Source organism: Triturus cristatus, chromosome 1_2, assembly GCF_964204655.1.
Source record: "Triturus cristatus chromosome 1_2, aTriCri1.1, whole genome shotgun sequence".
NCBI lineage: Eukaryota > Metazoa > Chordata > Amphibia > Caudata > Salamandridae > Triturus > Triturus cristatus.
In genome coordinates, this window is record NC_140580.1 from 172,203,658 (window position 1) to 172,222,768 (window position 19,111).

Here is a 19,111-nt window from a genome sequence, read left to right on the forward strand (position 1 = left end):
AATATTTGCTTATAATCTGCTAGCATAGCTTGAAGATCTTGAAATAAGGTTGGCGGCAGATGAGCCATCTCTCTAGGGCAATGTTCTTGGTATACGTAGTGTTGATAATGACGCAGCAGTGCCAGATATGGCTGGTAGTATTGCTGGTCCTCGTAGTCATTGTCAAATTCCTGGCACTTCACGTGCAGCTCCGAAGAACTGTGTGCTGCTCCGTACATACCATCATCTTCCTCTTCATCAGACTGCTGAAGGTCCAAAAGACGCGATGGTGGTGAAGGAGATATTTGTGTATAAGCCAACATTTCAGGATGAAAATATTTCTTCGTCACCCTAATCATAGTTAACGGGCTTCTGGTTACATCCGCTGAAAATCCTGTCGTCGACGGAACCATCATAAACGGAATCATCGTCAACGGTATCGTCGTAGATGGTCTCGTCGATATTGTTGTCGACGTACCTGCCGTCGGCTGTCGTCGTCAGCGACAAAGTGGCGTCGACGGTGTAGACGTCGACGGTATCTTCGACGGCTTCATCACTGAAATTCTCACCGACTGCAAAGACTGGGCAGACGATGACGGCTCTTCGTTGATGGTATGGGTTCGGAGATGGCCATGGTCGTCGTCGTGTTTGATGTCGACGGTGTGGTCGTCAATGGGGATTTTTCAATCCTGCTCTTTCCGGGATCAGATGACGAGGCTGTGTGTTGCTTCTTTTCTTTCCTCAAAGGGGTAGAGGAAACAGAAGACGAAGGCTCAGAGGGGACTTTAGATTGTTTCTCCTTTCTTGAGCATTTGTTTTCTGGAGAGGGTTAAAGGTGTTTCCTGCCCTCTCCAGAGCCTTTCTCCTCAGACATTGCTCTTTTATGAGGTCTAGGTGAACCATCACTGTCCTCCTCCGATGACTTGCGGTGCTTAGTGGACTGCAACCACAGAAGCAGCCTCCCCTCTGTCTCTTAAGGTCTTAGAAGAGAAAGTGCGACAGATTTTGCACTGTTTTACCTCATGGGCTGGATGGAGGCAGTAAATGCAGTCCTTGTGAGGATTATCAACATGAACTCTTTTTTTGCCACAGGTCTTGCAGGGCTTAAAGAGTCCTTTCTTATGAAACATGAGGAGTAGAGATTTATGAAGAAAAAACCTGAAAGGTTAGAAAACTGAGTAGAAGAACTCCGGGAGACTCCCTTCACACACGACGTGCAGTGAAAATCTGAGGGAAACTGCTTCTGCTGGGAAGGTTATAGAGGGTGCTAACAGCTGATTGGCTGCATTCAATATTTGGTCTTTTTTTTTTGTTAAAATGACTTAGATAGGCTATAGGAGCATGGCTCAGGGCCCTTATAGCATATGGCATTATTTGAAATACTGCTTGATTATTATACCGTGGGACTCCCTTCTCGATGACGGGGAATGATTCAGCCAAGTGAATCTATGAAAGATACCCCAATACTGGGCAAAAATAAGATTTCCACCCCATTCACCAGCTAAAACATATATATTACTGATTTGCAAATGATATCCAAAGCCCAATGGTAATACCAGCATGCACCTAAGACGTGGAATGATCCTCTAAAAAAATAGTGGGTCTAAACCAATCTTCACAGAGAAAGTTTCCATGGGGGCTTCTATTTCGCCTCAAAGAGGCTTATGGGTGGAGGAACATTTCAGTTGTCAGTACTCCCTTTCATTCTAAGAGATTACTGTAAACATTGCTAAGCCACTATTGAGGCCACACTAGATTATTTAAACTGTTTCTTCTTGGGCTTTCCAAAAACACACCCATTATCTCCATTTCACATATAACTCTGCAGCTTGCTTCCTATTTGTGACAAGTAAATAGGATCCTACCTGTCCCACTCATTCAATTTTCATTGCCTCCCTCTTAAGACATGTATTTTTACCCCCCCCCCCACCCTTCCACTGCACAGTAAATGAGCAAGGCCATGTTTAAAAGTTATACCCCATCTCACAAGCTCAAACGTGATTCTGTGAATCTGCTACACATTCACCAGCAAAGAGAAAAGTAGAAAAATACCCCTGCACAAAACAAATCAGCACTTTATCAATTGTACCTCAACATATTGGGTTGAAGTAATCAAAACATATTAGTGCTAGGTGGATAGTATCCTGCATTACCTATTACCAGCTCACTAATAACCTCTTTCTCGTCCGTCCACAATGCACTGAACATGAAGCAAAGCTGCTTCTTCTGCTTCATTAATAAATGTTTCTCTTGTACCGATTTGCTACCATTTCTAAACTCCTCTATAGTTATTATTCAAATGTTGGAGTATGAGATGTCTAACTGACTTTGTTACTGCTTATTTATCTGCACTAAAAAAGTCACCTTTTAAGTCACTTGCCTGGGTTCTGGAAATCGGCTGATTTCCCTTTTACCCCGCCACAGTTAAAACTCACTCATTGTTTTGTTATTTTTGCCTTTACAATTGTTTCGTATTGACCAATATTCTTTGCATTGACTTTATACATAAACCCAATTTTTCATTGGACTAATTGAGGCATTTTATTTACTTTTTTTGAATGGGACCATTGTTCCTTAAAAATATGTACCTACTTTCACTAAACATTACTGTTTGGATGAGGAATCGGAGGGTGAGACTGTAGAGGGCCAATCAGCCATAAATAATCTCGTTGGCTTAGATAATTCTCCCTCACAGCTTCTCCTCAGCCTTAATATTCTGCTGTTGTTTAATGTTGGTAACCACGACGTTAGTGATATGCTTGCTACTCTAACTTTTGGACTATCATTGAGGATTCCACGAAGCAAAAGTAAATTCTACTTACCTGTAGTACGGTTCTTTCGTTGTAGTTATTCTCACTAAAGTCATAAACAACCCTTCCTTATTCCTGGTTGCCTATATTTGCCTATGCTTTCAACAGCAAGACATTACAAACCATGTTAGCATTGCTGTGACTGAGGTAAACCGCCAGTGCAATCCCTGACTGGAACCTACTGGCTGCTTAAAATAACAGTTAAGATTTTTTTTTAGCCTGGGCACTTTCAACATGACAGGTACCTTTACCCCTCTTTGTTTCTCTTGCTCCGAGAGGAAAGGTTGACTTCTGCATTGAACAACAAAATTAACCAAAATCTAGGACAAAAAAATAAGAGGAATGGTATATTCTCAATCAACTAGATGTCACTGCTATGTCACGACCAATAAAACAATAAAAATTGTTTACAAAGTGAAGAAATGAAGTTTGCATTAAAAAAAATATCCAACAAAGAGCATCCAACAGAGTTATTTCAAATATTTGAACAGTCAAGCGTTTAAAATGCTTACACTGTATTGCTCCAAATTCTTCTCCTTATTTGCCTCAGTCTCCTCCAAGTCCTTGTTTATGGTGTTAATCTGTCGTTTCTTGTCATTGATAGCCTGATCTAGAGACTTGAGCTCTTTTTTAATCCATTTGTCTCTTTCCTCTTTTGATGTAAATTGGCTCCCTCTGCCCTGCTTGGCATACAGATCTGTTCTTTCCTGTGTGGCTTGTGCTAGTCTACATAAGGAAATATATATACCAATGCGTTAAACAATTTCAGCAGCAAATATTGCGTAATACTAACAAAGTTTTGACTTATTTTTTGAATGCATTAATTTAAGGAATATGCAGTTAGAAACTCTTCATCTTTCTGGTGCAATCTGGCTAAGCCAGCTACTACTCTTAGATAACATTACCATGTAGCATTAAATAAACAAAACGAATTCCAGAGCGTAACATTCATTGGTTGACATCAAAACATTAATCATCTTGTACTGTGATAAGGATTCTTTGTAGTACAAAATTGTAGCCTTGGAATTAAACATGCATGTTCTTGTGTGAAATGCCAGTATGCTAAGTTCTAATGAACACTTTGAACCATCCATAATGATGTACTGAATTATGGAGTACAAAGTGGATTCTTGGAAAAATACATTTTAGTGACAAGAGATAACCACACCAAGAGAGGCATTGCCATAAGGTCTATAAACACTTACAATATCAACTAATTTAGGGCGTTGTATACGAAAAACATTTTAACTAACATGAACAGTCCAATTAGCTACATCAGATGGTCTGCACCCATAAAAAAGCATTTCTGGATTTACTGAATCCATTTACCGATTCAGAAAAGTCTTTCCGAATCTGCAAAAGGGTTTTGAAATGTATTACTAATTGTGAATGTCCCTTCCAGACTGCAATGTGTACCGTGACTTAACAGTGATTTGAAACCAAATTCCAGGGATTTCCACAATGGTCAGGGCACAACTCTCCTTGATAAGAATCAGCACCCACTGGTTTGGGGAAATAATACACCACTAAAGTAAAAAACTGGATGTATTTATAGGATTAGAATTGAAGCTACGCTCACCTCCAGCAGATAGCCCAACTGTTTGGTGTCAAAATCTACACTAGAAGTTGTTTAGACAAATTTAGAACAAAATTAGTGATTAAGTTTTATGTTTGTTCTTACATTTTGAAGGATTGAAATCATGAGATAGCGGTGTATAAGCTATTGGACAGCAATCCTACCTACTTTGCAGAGAAGCGCACGTTGTTTTATTCAATCAGAAATAAAAACCTAATATCATCAGGTATGAGAGACAGCAAACACAAAAACAGAACTGGCCAAAAAGGGAAAGCACAACCCTGCCCCTGGAATATAAAGAATATATGGTGGAAATCGGATGCAAGGGGTGGAGATCACACACACAAGAATACTCGCACAGGGAGGTTTCCAAAATTCTTTTAAAATGATATTTTTTTAGAGAAACCTCTTCGGTTTAGCCTGGCTGTACAGGCAATTGCCCAATACTTGGGAAGGTGCGACAGCAAGATTACAGAGTGTGAATAATGGCATTACAAGTTAAGAAATGTACAGCACATCTAACTGAATTAACAATTTTTCATCTTTTGCTGCTCTTATTATTTATTTAAGCATAAACCAATTATTAAGAGAAATAAACTACCTGGCAATTCCATTCTCTTCTTTTTCTTTCACACTGTTGAATTTTGGTTCTGTTTCTGCCAGTTCTTTCTGCTTCTCTTCGATTTTTTCAAGAAGTTTTGTTCTCTCTTTCAGTAAACGTTTCTGGAAAAAATAAGCAAGTTAAACAGCAATTATACTTAAAATTTTGAAACTATGAATATATGGAAGAGCAGTGCACCTCACCCAGGGAGGCTGAAGGTCACATGTGAATCTAGAAGAGCTTCAAGCTGCAAAGCTAGTGTCACAGCTAAATACCTAGTTCGTTTTGCAGAATAAATCTAATTTATATTACATGCTGGTCAATAATTTTGTCTTAATTTGTTCAAGAGGCCTTTGAAGGAGGCGCAGAGAAAAAAAATGCAATCATTTCCTTAGGGTCAAGATAGAGTAAGGTGGGCATAGGGGAAAGCTAAGCACATACAAGGTGTGGACAACAAACCAAGGTTTCACGTGTCTGGCATGCATGCTTTAGCCTCATACCCAATATTAAAAGACAAATCATTAACTTCTTACGTAAAATGCGAGAAGGAAATATATTCATCTAGTGGCTGAACTGCACAATGTGAAACCAAGGATTTTAGGTCTCACCCGAGCCAGTGCGCATGCGCTGCTCTGCGAGGCTTCTATTAAGGACTTTAACTCTGAGCACACGCTTTTTTTTTGCCTCACAGCTATTGGCCTTTGCGTGCGTCCTTCTAAGAAAGACAGCACGCATTTGGCCAAAGGCGGGTGCATGTCCCGCCTTCTCTCTCCCCTGGCCTAGGGAGCTCGGGAGCGAGCAGCAGCGCGGGCGGGTGCCAGCTGCATATCAGACATTCCTTTCAGTGCGTGCACACTGAAAGGAAACTTTGTGTCTTAAAGCAACCAGAAACTTTCCGTCTCTTAAAGCAATTAGTTTATCGCAGCAAGTCTTCACTTCAAACACCAGAGCGTTTTTATGATAACAATTGCACGCTGCACAAACTTCGATCAGCAGTATTATCGGTCACAAAACTCTTCTGACCTGAACAAATAGAGGTACATTTATTTTTCTTCCTGGATATATTAGTCACCATTAAAAGGTTCTAAACCCTTCTCTTTCTTAGTCTTACAATGCTGTTGGACTGCATTTCATCCTTATGAGAACGTACAGGTTGCAAGAAGTGTCGATAGACCATGCGCATAGTAAAAGAAAATTCCACCTGCTGTTTTATGTCTTACAATTTTCGATTTACATTTCAAAGAACCCTTTTCTCCTGCTGAGGAAGGCTGTCTCCCTCCCTCTCAATTTCTGCACTATTCAGCAGATCATTGCCTTAACAAACACTCGAACACGGCAGCATTCTAACGATTACCTACATATCATCACTTTATATAAGGCACAGGACGTGACACAAGTTGAAAGGATGAAGCACAAGTTACTACTTGTGTAACGACATATCTGTAAGAGACATTAGTTAGTGATAGATTCCTTACCTTAGAATAATCCCCAGGCGTCAGACTGGATCCGGAAAGTTTTTGTAGCAGTACCCCTGCACGTCAGTAGGTGTCGTCATGCGGCTCCGCGTCCGTCGCTGGCATCGTAAGCGCCGAGATGACGTCACGGAGACTACTTAGGCGCCACCCATGCGCGCTGATGTCAGTTGTGTACACGACTTTCCGCACCAGGAACGCAGAGCCATGCAAGAAACTGACTACTGGTGCCATGAAACTAGGGCCCTAAAAAGGGGGATGACCTTAACCCTAGAAATCAGTTCGCAGAACGGGGAGGATGGGTGGGGCGGTAAGGAATCCATCACTAACTAATGTCTCTTACAGATATATCGTTACACAAGTAGTAACTTGTGCATCTGAAGAACAAGTTACTTACCTTCGGTAACGATGTATCTGTAAGAAACATTAGTTAGTTAGATGAACCCGGAACTGCGCTGAATCGAGAACCGCTCCGATGAAAAGGAGCTTCTGAGAGGGGCTCAGATGTGACTTCGGCACGTTGATGGAAAACCCCAGCAAATGCAGGAGATCCGCCGTAGTCTGGAGGTGGGAGACGACTGTCTGGGGCGAGCCCGCCTTCAACAACCAGTCGTCCAGATAGGGGAAGACTGGAACCCCTGATCTGCGCAGATGAGCTGCGACCACCGCCATCACTTTCGTGAACACCCGAGGGGCACTGGTGAGGCCGAAGGGGAGCACGGTAAACTGAAAGTGCTCTTGGCCCACCGTGAACCACAGGTAACGCCGGTGGGCCGGCAGGACGGGGATGTTGAAATATGCGTCCTGCAAGTCCAACGCTACCATCCAGTCTCCAGGGTCTAGGGCAGCTAGAACCTGAGCCAAAGTTAACATCTTGAACCTTTCCTTCCGGAGGAAGGCATTGACGTTCCGGAGGTCCAAGATAGGGCGTAGGCCCCCTTTGCCCTTCTTGGGAACCAGAAAGTAGTGGGAATAACAACCACGACCTACTTCTGGGCTCGGAACGCGCTCGACGGCCCCCTTGGCCAAGAGGGCCGAAACTTCCTCGTGGAGAAGATTCAAATGATCCCCCGAGATACGGTGGTGCTGCGGTGGCATGGCTGGAGGGGTCGTCTCGAAGGGGATGGAGTAGCCCCTTCGGACGATTTGCAGCACCCACCTGTCCGATGTGATGGACCGCCAGTGGAGCAGGTGATGGCGAACTCTGCCGCCCACTGGCGTGGAATGGGCCTGAAAGCTCGGACTAGGAAGGCTTTGAGGCGGATGCTGCCGGGGTGGATGTGGGCTGACCTCGTCGTCCTCCAGAACCGCCTCGGCGGAAACCACGTCCGCGCGCAGGTTGGTTCTGCGGCTGGTGGCTAGGCGTACGTGAGGAGGCACCCCAACTTGGCCACGAAAGGGGCGAAAAGCGGAAGTTTGCGACCGCGGGGCTGAGAGGCCCAAGGACTTGGCCGTAGCCCGGGAGTCCTTAAAGCGATTCAGCGCACTGTCCGCTTTCTCGCCGAAAAGGCGAGTGCCATCAAAGGGCATGTCCATGAGGGTGCTCTGGACATCGCCCGAAAAGGACGTGGACCGCAGCCAGGCGTGACGTCTAAGCGCCACTGAGGTAGAAATCGCCCTACCCAGCGAGTCCGTAGTGTCAAGCCCACATCGGATAGCATGTCGCGCTGCATCCCTCCCATCGGCCAGAGCCTGGGTAAGTCGTGTCTGGACCTCCTCCGGACACAGGGGCAGCCCGTCCTCCACCGTATCCCATAGAGAGTGGGAATAACGGTCCAAGAGGCAGGCGGTGTTCAAAGACCGCAGGCCCAAACTAAGGGAGGAGAACAGCTTTTTGCCAAACTGTTCCAGCCTCTTGGAATCCCGGTCCGGCGGAGCGGTCGGGAAGGAGGATTGGGAGGTAGAGGCCTGGATAACCAGGCTCTCGGGGGTAGGGTGTTGGGACAGAAAACTGGGGTCGCCCGGAGCAGGGCGGTGGCGCCTGGCGACGTTCCTGTCCACAGGAGGAACTGTGGAGGGCTTGGACCAGGTGCCCTGCAGAACGTCAGTGAGGGCCTCATTGAATGGCAGCAGAGGCTCAGTGGAGCTTGCTGCAGACTGAAGCACCTCAGTGAGGACGTTCATCCTCACAGCCACGGCAGGTAGCTCGAGCCCAAGGGCTGCGGCCGCGTTGCGCAGCACCACGGAGAAAGCAGCACCCTCCTCCGAAGCCACAGTCGGAGGAGAGATGAATCCAGTGTCTGGAGAGGTATCCAGACCACTGGCCTCCCCCAGTTCATCTGCCCAGTCCTGTGACAGTTGAGCCTGAACGGCCATAGGATCCTCGGATCCCTCCCAATCGCCCCCATCATCCGATTCCTGGTATGCAGGAGGAAGGATCGGAGCCGGGCGATAGACATAATGTGTCTCCAGCGGCGCCGAACGCGGCGTCCGACGCCGTAATGGCGCCGGGCCCGGAGCGGGGCTGAATTGGGGCTCGACGCCAAGCGGAGCCGGCGTCGGGGGTGGTACCGGTGTCGACGCCGGCGGAGGAGGCGTGACGAGGTCGACCGGCGTCGGCGGGGACTCGGGAACGGGTCCCTCGGGCACTTGCGGCGTTGAAGCCGGAGCCGTCGACGGCGCCGGGGCCGGAGCCACCGGCAGGCAAGGTTGCCCAGTCGGGTCCGCGGGGCCCGAAGGCGCGCCAGCGGGCGTCGACGGTGGAGCCAGGTTCCTCATGGCCGAGAGGAAGGCACTGACTTCCGCCGGCGTCGCGTCAGTCCCAGGGACCGGCGGGTATGGGGACTTGCGCGGCGCCTGCGGCGCCGCTGGAGCCGCGGGGGTGGAACCACCCTGACCCTCGGCCGAGTTGGCGACCGGCGAGGGGAGTCCGAAGAGCGGTGTCGCCTCTTGGACTTCTTGGAGTGCTTCGACTTACCCGAAGACTTGGAACCCGACGACCGATGATGACGTCGGCTGCGGCTCCGCGACCGATCCTTGGACCTCCTCCTGGACCGGGATCGAGAGGGGCGCGGAGCCGAGTGGCGAAACTCGAGAAGCTTACGGGACCGCTCCCGTCTAGCCTTCGAGGTCAGGGCCTTGCAGTCCGAACACGACTCCGCGTCGTGGTCGAGGCCCAAGCAGTAAAGGCACCGGCGGTGATGGTCCGTAACCGGCATCAAGCGGCTACAGTCAGCACAGGCTTTAAAACCAGGCATCCTACCGGCACCGGAGTCTAGACAAGATCAAAAAGGATCGAAAAAGTTAGTCAAAAAGTGACTAAAGGGGTAGCTCTCCCGGATCTGCGCTTACTGGCGCGGAAAAAAGAAGAACTGACGTCAGCGCGCGAGGGCGGCGTCTAAGTACTCCGACGACGTCATTCCGGCGCACGACGCCGACGACAGACGCGGAGCCGCAGACGACGCCTACCGACGCGCAAGGGGTATTGCTGACGAAAAATCTTCCAGATCCAGTCTGACGCCTGGGGATATTCTAAGGTGAGGAATCTAACTAACGTGTTTCTTTCAGATAGAGACACGTTAGTGATAAATTCCTTACCTTAGAAAAATACCCCAGCAATACCAACCCCGGTGGAGGGTCTGCGAACAAGATTACTCCAGAAAGTCACGGAGAACAGAACGGTCAACGAAGCCGTCTCTCCGGACTGGACTGTCAAGGCAGTAATTCTTGGTAAACATGTGCAGCGAAGCCCACGTAGCTGCCTGACAAATGTCCTGCAAGGGAACGCCGCATCCCAAGGCAGTAGTGGCTGCAGTTGCCCTTTTGGAATGGGGATGAAGCCCCACAGGAGGCTCCTTCTTAGCCAACGAGTAACAGGCCTTAATGCAGAGAACGATCCGCCGAGCGATGGTCCCCTTGTGCACAGCCCGACCTCTTTTGGCGATCACGTAGCCAACAAAGAGCTGGGCATCCACCCGGAACTGTAATGTGCGCTGCAGGTAGAACGAGAGCGCACGTTTTGGGTCCAGACGGTGGAGCCTCTCCTCCTCTCTCGAAGGATGCAGAGGCAGAAAGAAGGTGGGCAAAGTGATGGTCTGCCCGATTTGGAAGGACGTGACAACCTTTGGCAAAAAAGAAGGACAGGTCCTCAAAACCACCTTGACCGGATGAACAGAAAGAAAGGAGGTTTGGAAGAAAGAGCCTGGAGCTCACTCACTCTTCTGGCAGAGGTGATAGCTACCTGGAAAGTCGTCTTAAGAGTGAGAAGACGCAAAGAACAGGTATAAAGGGGTGCGAACGGAGCACACATCACATACGTCAAGACAAGGTTTAAGTCCCACTGAGGCATTATGAACAGCATGGGAGGAAACGTGTGCGTAATACCTTTTAGGAAACGGTTAACAACCGGGGACCTAAAAAGAGAAGGCTGATCTGGAAGCCTTAAAAAGGCGGAGATGGCCAAAAGATAACCTTTGATAGTGCCAAGAGCAGAGCCCTGCTGGGCCACTGAAAGAAGGAACCGAAGGACCTCAGAAAGAGGGGCAGAAAGGGGATCCACAGCCTTAGCTATGCACCATGCCACAAACTTGTTCCACCTGCAGGCATATACCGTCTTAGTGGAGGGACGCCTGGCTGCCAGAATGACATCACAGACTTCGGGAGGAAGATCGAAAGCTGTCAACTGTCACCGCTCAATCTCCACGCGTGGAGGTAGGACAGGTTCGGGTGGAGTACCGTTCCCTGCTGCTGCGACATAAGATCCTCCCGAAGAGGCAGTCGGATCGGGGGATCAATCGCCATACTGAGTAGCTCGGGATACCAGTATCTTCGTGTCCAATCCGGAGCCACAAGGATGACTTGAGCCCGGTTGCGCCGAATCTTCTTCAGCACTCTGGGCACAAGTGGTATAGGCGGAAAGGCGTACAACAGACCGCAACTCCACATGCAACAAAAAGTGTCGTCGACCGACTGCCGCCTTGGAAATTCCAACACGCAGAACTGATGACATTGCGTGTTCTCTTCGGTGGCGAATAGATCTAACCAAGGCTCTCCCCACTGCAGAAAGAGACCTTGCGCCACGTCAGAGTGCAGACGCCATTCATGCAAGCAACGGCGGCTGAGTTTGTCCACCCTGGCGTTCACAGAACCTGCCAGGTGTTGAACCACCAAGGTAATGCCTTGATGTTCCAGCCATGTCCAGAGGTGCAGAGCCTCCTGACATAGGGTCCAGGACCCCACCCCGCCCTGTTTGTTGCAATACCACATGGCGGTGGTGTTGTCCGTGAACACCTGCACCACACTTCCCCGGACAGAGGGAAGGAATGCCTTCAGTACAAGTCGGATCTCCCAAAGCTCCAACAGATTGATATGGAGCCTGGACTCCGCCAGAGACCTCTGATCTCCGCCTCTCCCAAGTAGCCTCCCCATCTCAGGAGGGACACATCGGTCACCACTGTGTGTTCCGGTTGGGGAAGGGAGAGGGATCTGCCATTGAACCAATCGCGATTCGTGAGCCACCAGTGCAATTGGCATGCAGTGCCCTCCGAGATCTGGACATGATCGGACAGGTTGCCCTGATGCTGCGCCCACTGAAACTTCAGGTCCCACTGCAGAGCCTGCATATGCCATCTGACAAGTGTCACCAGCAGGATGCAGGAGGCCATCAGGCCCAGAAGCCGGAGGGTCATCCTGACTGAAACCCGGGACAGAGGCTGAAAGATTGGAATCAGCCTGAATATCCCGGACTCTACTCCAGAATCGCTCCGATGAAGGGGAGCTTCTGAGAGGGATTGAAGTGCGACTTCGGCACGTTGATGGAGAACACCAGCAAATGCAGGAGGTCTGCCATAGTCTGAAGGTGGTTGACGACTGCCTGGGGCGAGCCCGCCTTCAACAAACAGTCGTCGAGGTAGGGGAAGAATGACACCCCCGACCTGAACAGATGAGCTGCGACCACCGCTATCACCTTCGTGAACACCCAAGGGGTGCTGGTAAGGCCGAAGGGGAGCACGGCAAACTGAAAATGCTCCTCGCCTACCGTGAACCGCAGTTAACGCCGGTGGGCCGGCAAGACGGGGATGTGAAAATATGCATCTTGCACGTCCAACACTACCATCCAGTCTCCAGGGTTGAGGGCAGCCAGGACCTGAGCCAGAGTCAGCATATTGAACTTCTCCTTCCGGAGGAAGCGATTGACGTTCCGGAGGTCCAAGATGGGGCGCAGGCCCCCTTTGTCCTTCTTGGGGACCAGAAAGTAGTGGGAACAACCACTCCCTACTTCCAGCCCAGAAACGCACTTGATGGCCCCCTTGGCCAAGAGGGCTGTGGCTTCCTGCTGGAGAAGTACCAAGTGATCCCCCGATATGCGGTGGCACCGAGGTGGCATGGCTGGAGGGGAGGACTGAAAAGGCAGGGAGTAACCCCTGCTGATGATCTGCAACACCCACTTGTCCGATGTGATATCGCGCCAGTGGTGGAGGTGGTGGCGGATCCTGCCACCCACCGGCGTGGGGTGCACCAAAAAGCTTGGATTAGGAAGGTTTAGAGGTAGAAGCAGTGGGGCGGAGGTGGACTGCCCCCACGCCGATTCCCAGACCCGCCCCTGCAGAAGCCGCGTCCGCGGCAAGGCTGGTTCTGCACAGGCTTGTTGAAGGAACGTGCCTGGGCGCCTCTGCCTTCGCCACGAAAGGAACGAAAACCAGGAGTGGCTGGGCCCTTTGCAGAAAGACCCAAGGACTTGGCCGTGGCTCGCGAGTCCTTAAAACGCTCGGCCTTATCGCCAAACAGGCGAGTGCGATCAAAGGGCATGTCCATTAGCGAGCTCTGGACATCAGGCGAGAACCCGGTAGATCGCAACCAGGCGTGGCGACGCAGCGCCACAGTCGTAGAAATCCCCTGGCGACATTTTTACCCACAGGGGCCCCCATGGCTGGCCTCGACCAAGTGCCCAACAAGACGTCAGTGAGGGCGTCGTGGAAGGGAAGCAGGGGCTCCAACGAAGTGGACGCCGTCCGGAGCACCTCAGTGAGGAGATTAGTCTTGAGGGCCACCGTAGGAAGATAGAGGTTGAGGACATCAGCTGCCCTACGGAGCACCATCGTGTAGGAGGCGCCCTCCTCCATGGTAGGCGGGGGAGAGGCAAACCCTGGGTCAGAAGAGACAGAGTTCGCCAGCGCCCTCCAAGTCATCCACCCAGTCCTGCTCGGAGTCACACTGATGGGCAAGAGGGTCCTCGGACCCCTCCCAGTCATCCTCCACCTCAGGCGCAGGGGGAACAGACCGCGGCGGCAGAGCTGGAGCCGCGGAAGGAACATACGGCGCCGGCTGGGGCCGAGCCAGCACCGCCTCCCAGGTAGGAACGAAATGGTCATGAAACCGGGGCAAGAGCGGGACAAATGCCAACCACTGCGGCGCCGGAGGCGGAGCCGAGGGTGACGCCGGAGCCGGCAGCGCTGGACCTCGTGGCGCAGGGGTCGGAGCCAACGGCGCAGGATCCTGTGGTGCTGAAGCTGGATCCACCAGCAGCCCCACAGTATCCGGACACAGGACCGCGGGCCCGAAGGCACGCCGGTGGGAGCCCGAGGCCTAAATAGGCGGTCCATGGTAGCAAGAAACTCTTGCACCTGTTAGGGAGTCGCCGACGGACCCGGGTAAGGAGGGTAGGCCGCGGGACTCCCAGGCTCAAAAGGAGCCACAGGGGCAGAACCCCTGTCCCCCACGTCCGCATCCGAGGACCGACGGAGGGACGTCGGAGAGTGAACTCGCTTCTTCGACTTTTTATGTCATCGCTTACCCGTATCCGAGGGCGAAAACTTGGAGCCCGAGGACCGACGACAGCGGCCCCGCGAGCTTTCCCGGGAATGGTCCCTGGACCGGGAATAGCGTTGGGACGAGTGCCGGCCCTCCAGCAGCTTCCGGCGCCGCTCCCTCAAGGCCTTTGGGCCATGGCCCGACAGTCCCGGGAGTTATGGTCGGTTTCCAGGCAGTAGAGGCAAACATCGTGGGGGTCTGCCACCGACATATTGCGACGGCAGGCCCCACAAGACTTAATTCCAGGCATCCCTACATGCACCAAGGAGAAAGAGGGAGACAAAAAGTATCAAAAGTGTAGTCAAAAAGTGACTAAGGTACGTGCTCTAACCTGATCTGCGCTTGCTGGCGCGGAAAAAGAAATAACTAACGTCAGCGCGCATGGGTGGCGTAGTCTCCGTGATGTCATCTCGGCGCTTACGACACCAGCGACGGACACGGAGCAGCATGGCGCCACCTGACGCGCAGGGGTAATGCTACAAAAACTTTCCGGATCCAGTCTGACACCTGGGGATTATTCTAAGGTAAGGAATCTATCACTAACGTGTCTCTTTCAGATATGTATTTTATGAAGAGTTCATCCGTCACTTTTCTTCAGAACCTTAGCAAATCGAAAAGCAGTTGTTTTGTGTGAAAGCGAATCTTTTACGAATGTTTTTACGAAGGGATATTTATGCCGGCGGCTACTTGTGAAGGGCTGATAATATGGTCTTCTCACTTTATATCCTGTCTTCTCTTGATGGCGTTAGTTTTGGCCTACCTGCGAATACATCCTAGCGATTGTTAAAAACATGTGCTTTGGTAATTGCAATCGCCTTTAGTCTGACCGGCCAGCATTGCGATACATACTCGTCTTCCGGTTCCTGAAAGAACTGTTTTTTATCGAACTGACCAAAAGCGAATCGACGCGTTCTGCAGAGGCCCTGCAGCTTTAAGTCTTCACCAAAAGCCCGTCAGTTCTCCTGCCCTGATAAGTGATTACGACGGCACCTGTGATGGATCAGTGAGCCCAAGGTATGAATTTTCTTCATTCCCCCTTACGCTGCTAGTTTTCATATCTCTTGTGGTCCACAGGTTACACAGAGAAAAAAACAAGCATTGACATAACCAATAGGTCTCGCTTTTGGGACCTTATGAGTATTTAGTTATGCAGCACAATATCCTTGCATGGTTAAACACTCCCAAAGGCGAGACCTATTGGCTATGCCAATACTTGTTTTAAGGTTTTAATCTACAAAGAGCACAACAGTAAAATACCCAAAAAAGAAAACTTGATATAATAAAATTGCTTTCACGCATAACAAAAATTACACATTAGACTACACTAGACACTTGTCAATGTATGTTAATAAATCTCTTTAAAAAAAAATTGAAAAATTTGATAACATTATTTCATTCGCCGGATTGTAGGAAGCTGGCTTGTTATATAGCGTATCAAAAAGAGATCTTCTGTGCAAAGCGTCCAGGTATTCCCTTATGAGTAGACAGGGGCTTGCTCTAGCAATCCAAAGGTGCTCTTCTCAGGGGGTTATGTGGTCAAGAAGCCTTAGGCTTATCAGAGAGGAGAATTAGACATCTGCAAATACACACAATAGTCAATAATAGATGAACACAACTCAATAACGAGATCCACACCAATTTAGAAAAGTAACACCTATCTTTATATATATTTAGGCACCAATCAGAAGATGCAATGTTATTCTATGGGTGGAAGAACAAGTACGGCATTTACTAGCCTCCACCTGTGTATCAATTAGTCTCCTTTTTCTCTGTCTCACTTTGGCTCTATTATTTCGGGCTTCTTCTCTTCAAATATTTTTCCTCCACCGGCTTTTAATTTCTCCCCTCCTTTTTCTTTTCTTAATATACAGTACTGTTTGAATTTCACAATCCGGTACTGATGATGGTCCCAAATCGTGGGGATCGAAACGCCGTCGACCTGTCAGCCTAATTGATGGCACCACCCTGTTATATGGTTCTATGAAATAGATAAAATTCAATTGCATTGATATAATTGAGATTAGAACCGCCGACTGTATTTTATTGTATATATTCACCTTCACTTCACCTTGCGCCGTCCCCTTGCTGACTTCACTTTGTCACTTGTGTCGCTGTCTTTATGTGTCACGTACACTTCCCAGCACCAAGTACAATTTTCTGATTGTTTTATGCGAATTGATTCTGCCTACAGTGCTGATATAACTGTAACTTTCCTCCTCTCTCTTTTGTACAAATTGTATTTAATACATGATTGCTTTTTGCTAAAAAATATTTTCCTTGTCTGAGAGTCTTCCTTCTTTGCTTGCAATGTTATTGACATGCATGTATAATTGCCTCTGAATGAGACCTGTTGAGATCTCTTGTTATTTACTTAAATCACTTACCCTAATCTCAACTAGGTTTATGGGTCTATGCTCCTGTAGTTTTTTTTACAAAACTGACCCATGGGGCCAGCAGGCGCACCAGTAGGATCTGGCGCTCTCGCAAACAAGCCGAACATAGCATTTAAAAAAGGCAATAGATCTTATTCCGGAGGCGGGAATGCCGGATGTGTTGGATCCAAAACAACAGGCTCTGGATCAGTTCATGGAGAAACCAAATTAGGCTTCGGCATCAGTGATCTTGAAGCTGGAGTAGCCGAAATATCCCTCAGAGCCGGAGGAGTCACAGCTCTCAGAGCAGGAGTCACCCCGGAACACTGAGTAAGAAAGATCTCATCCCTGCGGTGACGCCTAGGACTCGGGGACACAGACTTCGGACAAGAGTCCTTCGAAGAACAACGGCGAGAAGCATGGTGCCATTTCTTCTTGGATGACCTCGAAGTGTGAGGTGTCGGCGACTTCGACCAGGTCCAAGACCTCCTGCGACCCCTCTTCTGTTTCTTGGCTTTGGCCGTGAATAACTTGGCCTCCCTTTCCTTCAGTGTCTTCAGATTCATCCACTTACACGAGGTACATGTCCCGACGTCGTGATCCGAGGACAGGTAACACAACTAGTCTTGATGGGGGTCAGTGATGGACATTTGGCCCCACGTTCTCTGCATGGCTTAAATCCCCACTTTCTTGGAGTAGTCCTCTTCGATGTCTACAAAGTTGCGACAACAGTAACAAAGAAACTCCCAGAAATGGAGAGCCTGGGGAAAAACAGTTACACGTGGAAAAAAAGGAACTGACATCAGCACACCACCAAGGTCTTCTTATGGCTCTGATGACATCACACGGAGTTGCGTGCGGAGCCGTTCCATTGTGATGTCCTCGTCGACATAGGAGAGCAGAGGAGAAAAGTTTCTGTGGAATGCTGCGCATTGGGATAATGTACAAGGTGAGAAGTCCACAGGCTAATGTATCCATCAGAAATCAGTGTTTCAGTCACCATAGCGACACTTGCACCTATATCCCTCAGTGCTTCAACTCTAACCCTATTGCTATGTGGCTGTTAGTATTTCTCCAGATTACTGGGCCAAACAGTCAGGGTAGCAACATCCACCCCACCGCCTGAGACTAAAGTTGTTTCAGTGAGTTTTCTGACATAGTCAGGGCTCACCTGAGATCCCATCTGGAGACTTGCCACTGCACTTAATGCAGGTCACTAGAGGAGTTATTTTTGTGGAGGCAGCTAAGGTCTCCAGTTCGGTGCTCATTGGCCTTAAAATCAAAGCACCAAGCCTTTTTGGGATTCCAGTTCTTACCCTGGTACCCAGCCTTAGACTGCGTATAGTTTTGGGGCCCACCCTCCTGAACAGGTTTTTTGGGGCCTTTAGAAGACTTTGTTTTTATCCTTTGACTATCACCATCTTTCCCTTATATTTTGGTCACCCCCTCCATTAGTTTTCTTGGTTACCGCTGTGTAGACCCAGTGGTCTGGCTTCTTTCCCAATTATTGAGGAGAAAGTGGACCTAGGTCTACCTGGTACTGATGTAATTTCTCAGAAACACAATTACTCAACATATGTTCTTTCATAATAAGATTACGAAGCCCATCATAGTCATGCACATTGTTACCGTTCTAACAGCCACCTAATGTTTTCACTGAAAAGTCTCCAAAATATACCCAGGTCGGACTCGGAGTTTCTTCGAGTCTCCCTGAACCTGATCCTGTATTCTTCAGTGGTGCGTCCAAAGCCCTCAATCAGGGTATCCTTTGTGAGGTCATAAGACTAAGCATCTGCCTCATTCAGTTTCATGAGCCTAACCCTACACTTTCCTGAGAACATCTCCTAGAAAAGAGACCCCCAATACTTCTTGTTGAAACGCCTCATTTTACAAGTCATCTCAAAGGCTATAAACCACTTGGTTATATCATCAACCTCTGTGTATTTTCGGGACAAATCTCTTAGGAGATTTTAGTGTCAAAAGCTTCATCCTTCTCCCTATTAATGATTTTGCTGCCACCAGAGATGGGTGCTAGGCCCAACTCAGCTATTTCCATTTCTATAGGTAAGAGTTTAGCCTCCAATGCTATTCTCTTAGATAGTTTATGATGATCAGCATCTTCACTATCTATTTCTTCTGAGGCACTACTAGTACTACTCCCAGTCATGTTGCTTTCTGTAGGATTACTGCTGGAATCATCATCGGCTTCCTCCACCTCAGCATCCTCTGCCCCTTCTCCAAGAGGGGTTTCTCCCTCAGCCCTGGCCCGAGCATTTTCTGCAAGCAAAACTTTTGCAGATGTGCCTTCATGGGTCTAGGTCCCATGGTAAGGTTCCATGCTTGACAGAGGGTTTTAAGCTTAGCCAACGTAAGGTTCCTGTAGGGCCAGAGGTTGAGCTTCTGGGAAGGACCTGCTTCAGACATGGTAGTTGGGGACCTTTTTAGAAAACTACGAAAAAGGCCTATGTTATGATCTCGTGCGTGCTTTTGTGTTCCATGTTGGAACAGATGCGCGCCGAGAATGTTGTGGGGCTTTGAAAGAATGCGGGAGG

General features: G+C 49.0%; 1 protein-coding gene across 1 annotated transcript in view; it reads right to left on the reverse strand.

Annotated features, from left to right (window-relative positions):
• Positions 1 to 19,111, reverse strand: part of SMC3 (structural maintenance of chromosomes 3) — a 789,692-nt gene that overhangs the window by 586,460 nt on the left and 184,121 nt on the right. Inside the window, exons 12-13 of the mRNA XM_085603430.1 lie at positions 4,967 to 5,088; positions 3,302 to 3,515 (exon numbers count right to left, since the gene is read on the reverse strand). Of these exons, the coding sequence (XP_085459556.1) occupies positions 3,302 to 3,515; positions 4,967 to 5,088 (336 nt within the window). The remainder of the gene's footprint in view (positions 1 to 3,301; positions 3,516 to 4,966; positions 5,089 to 19,111) is intronic.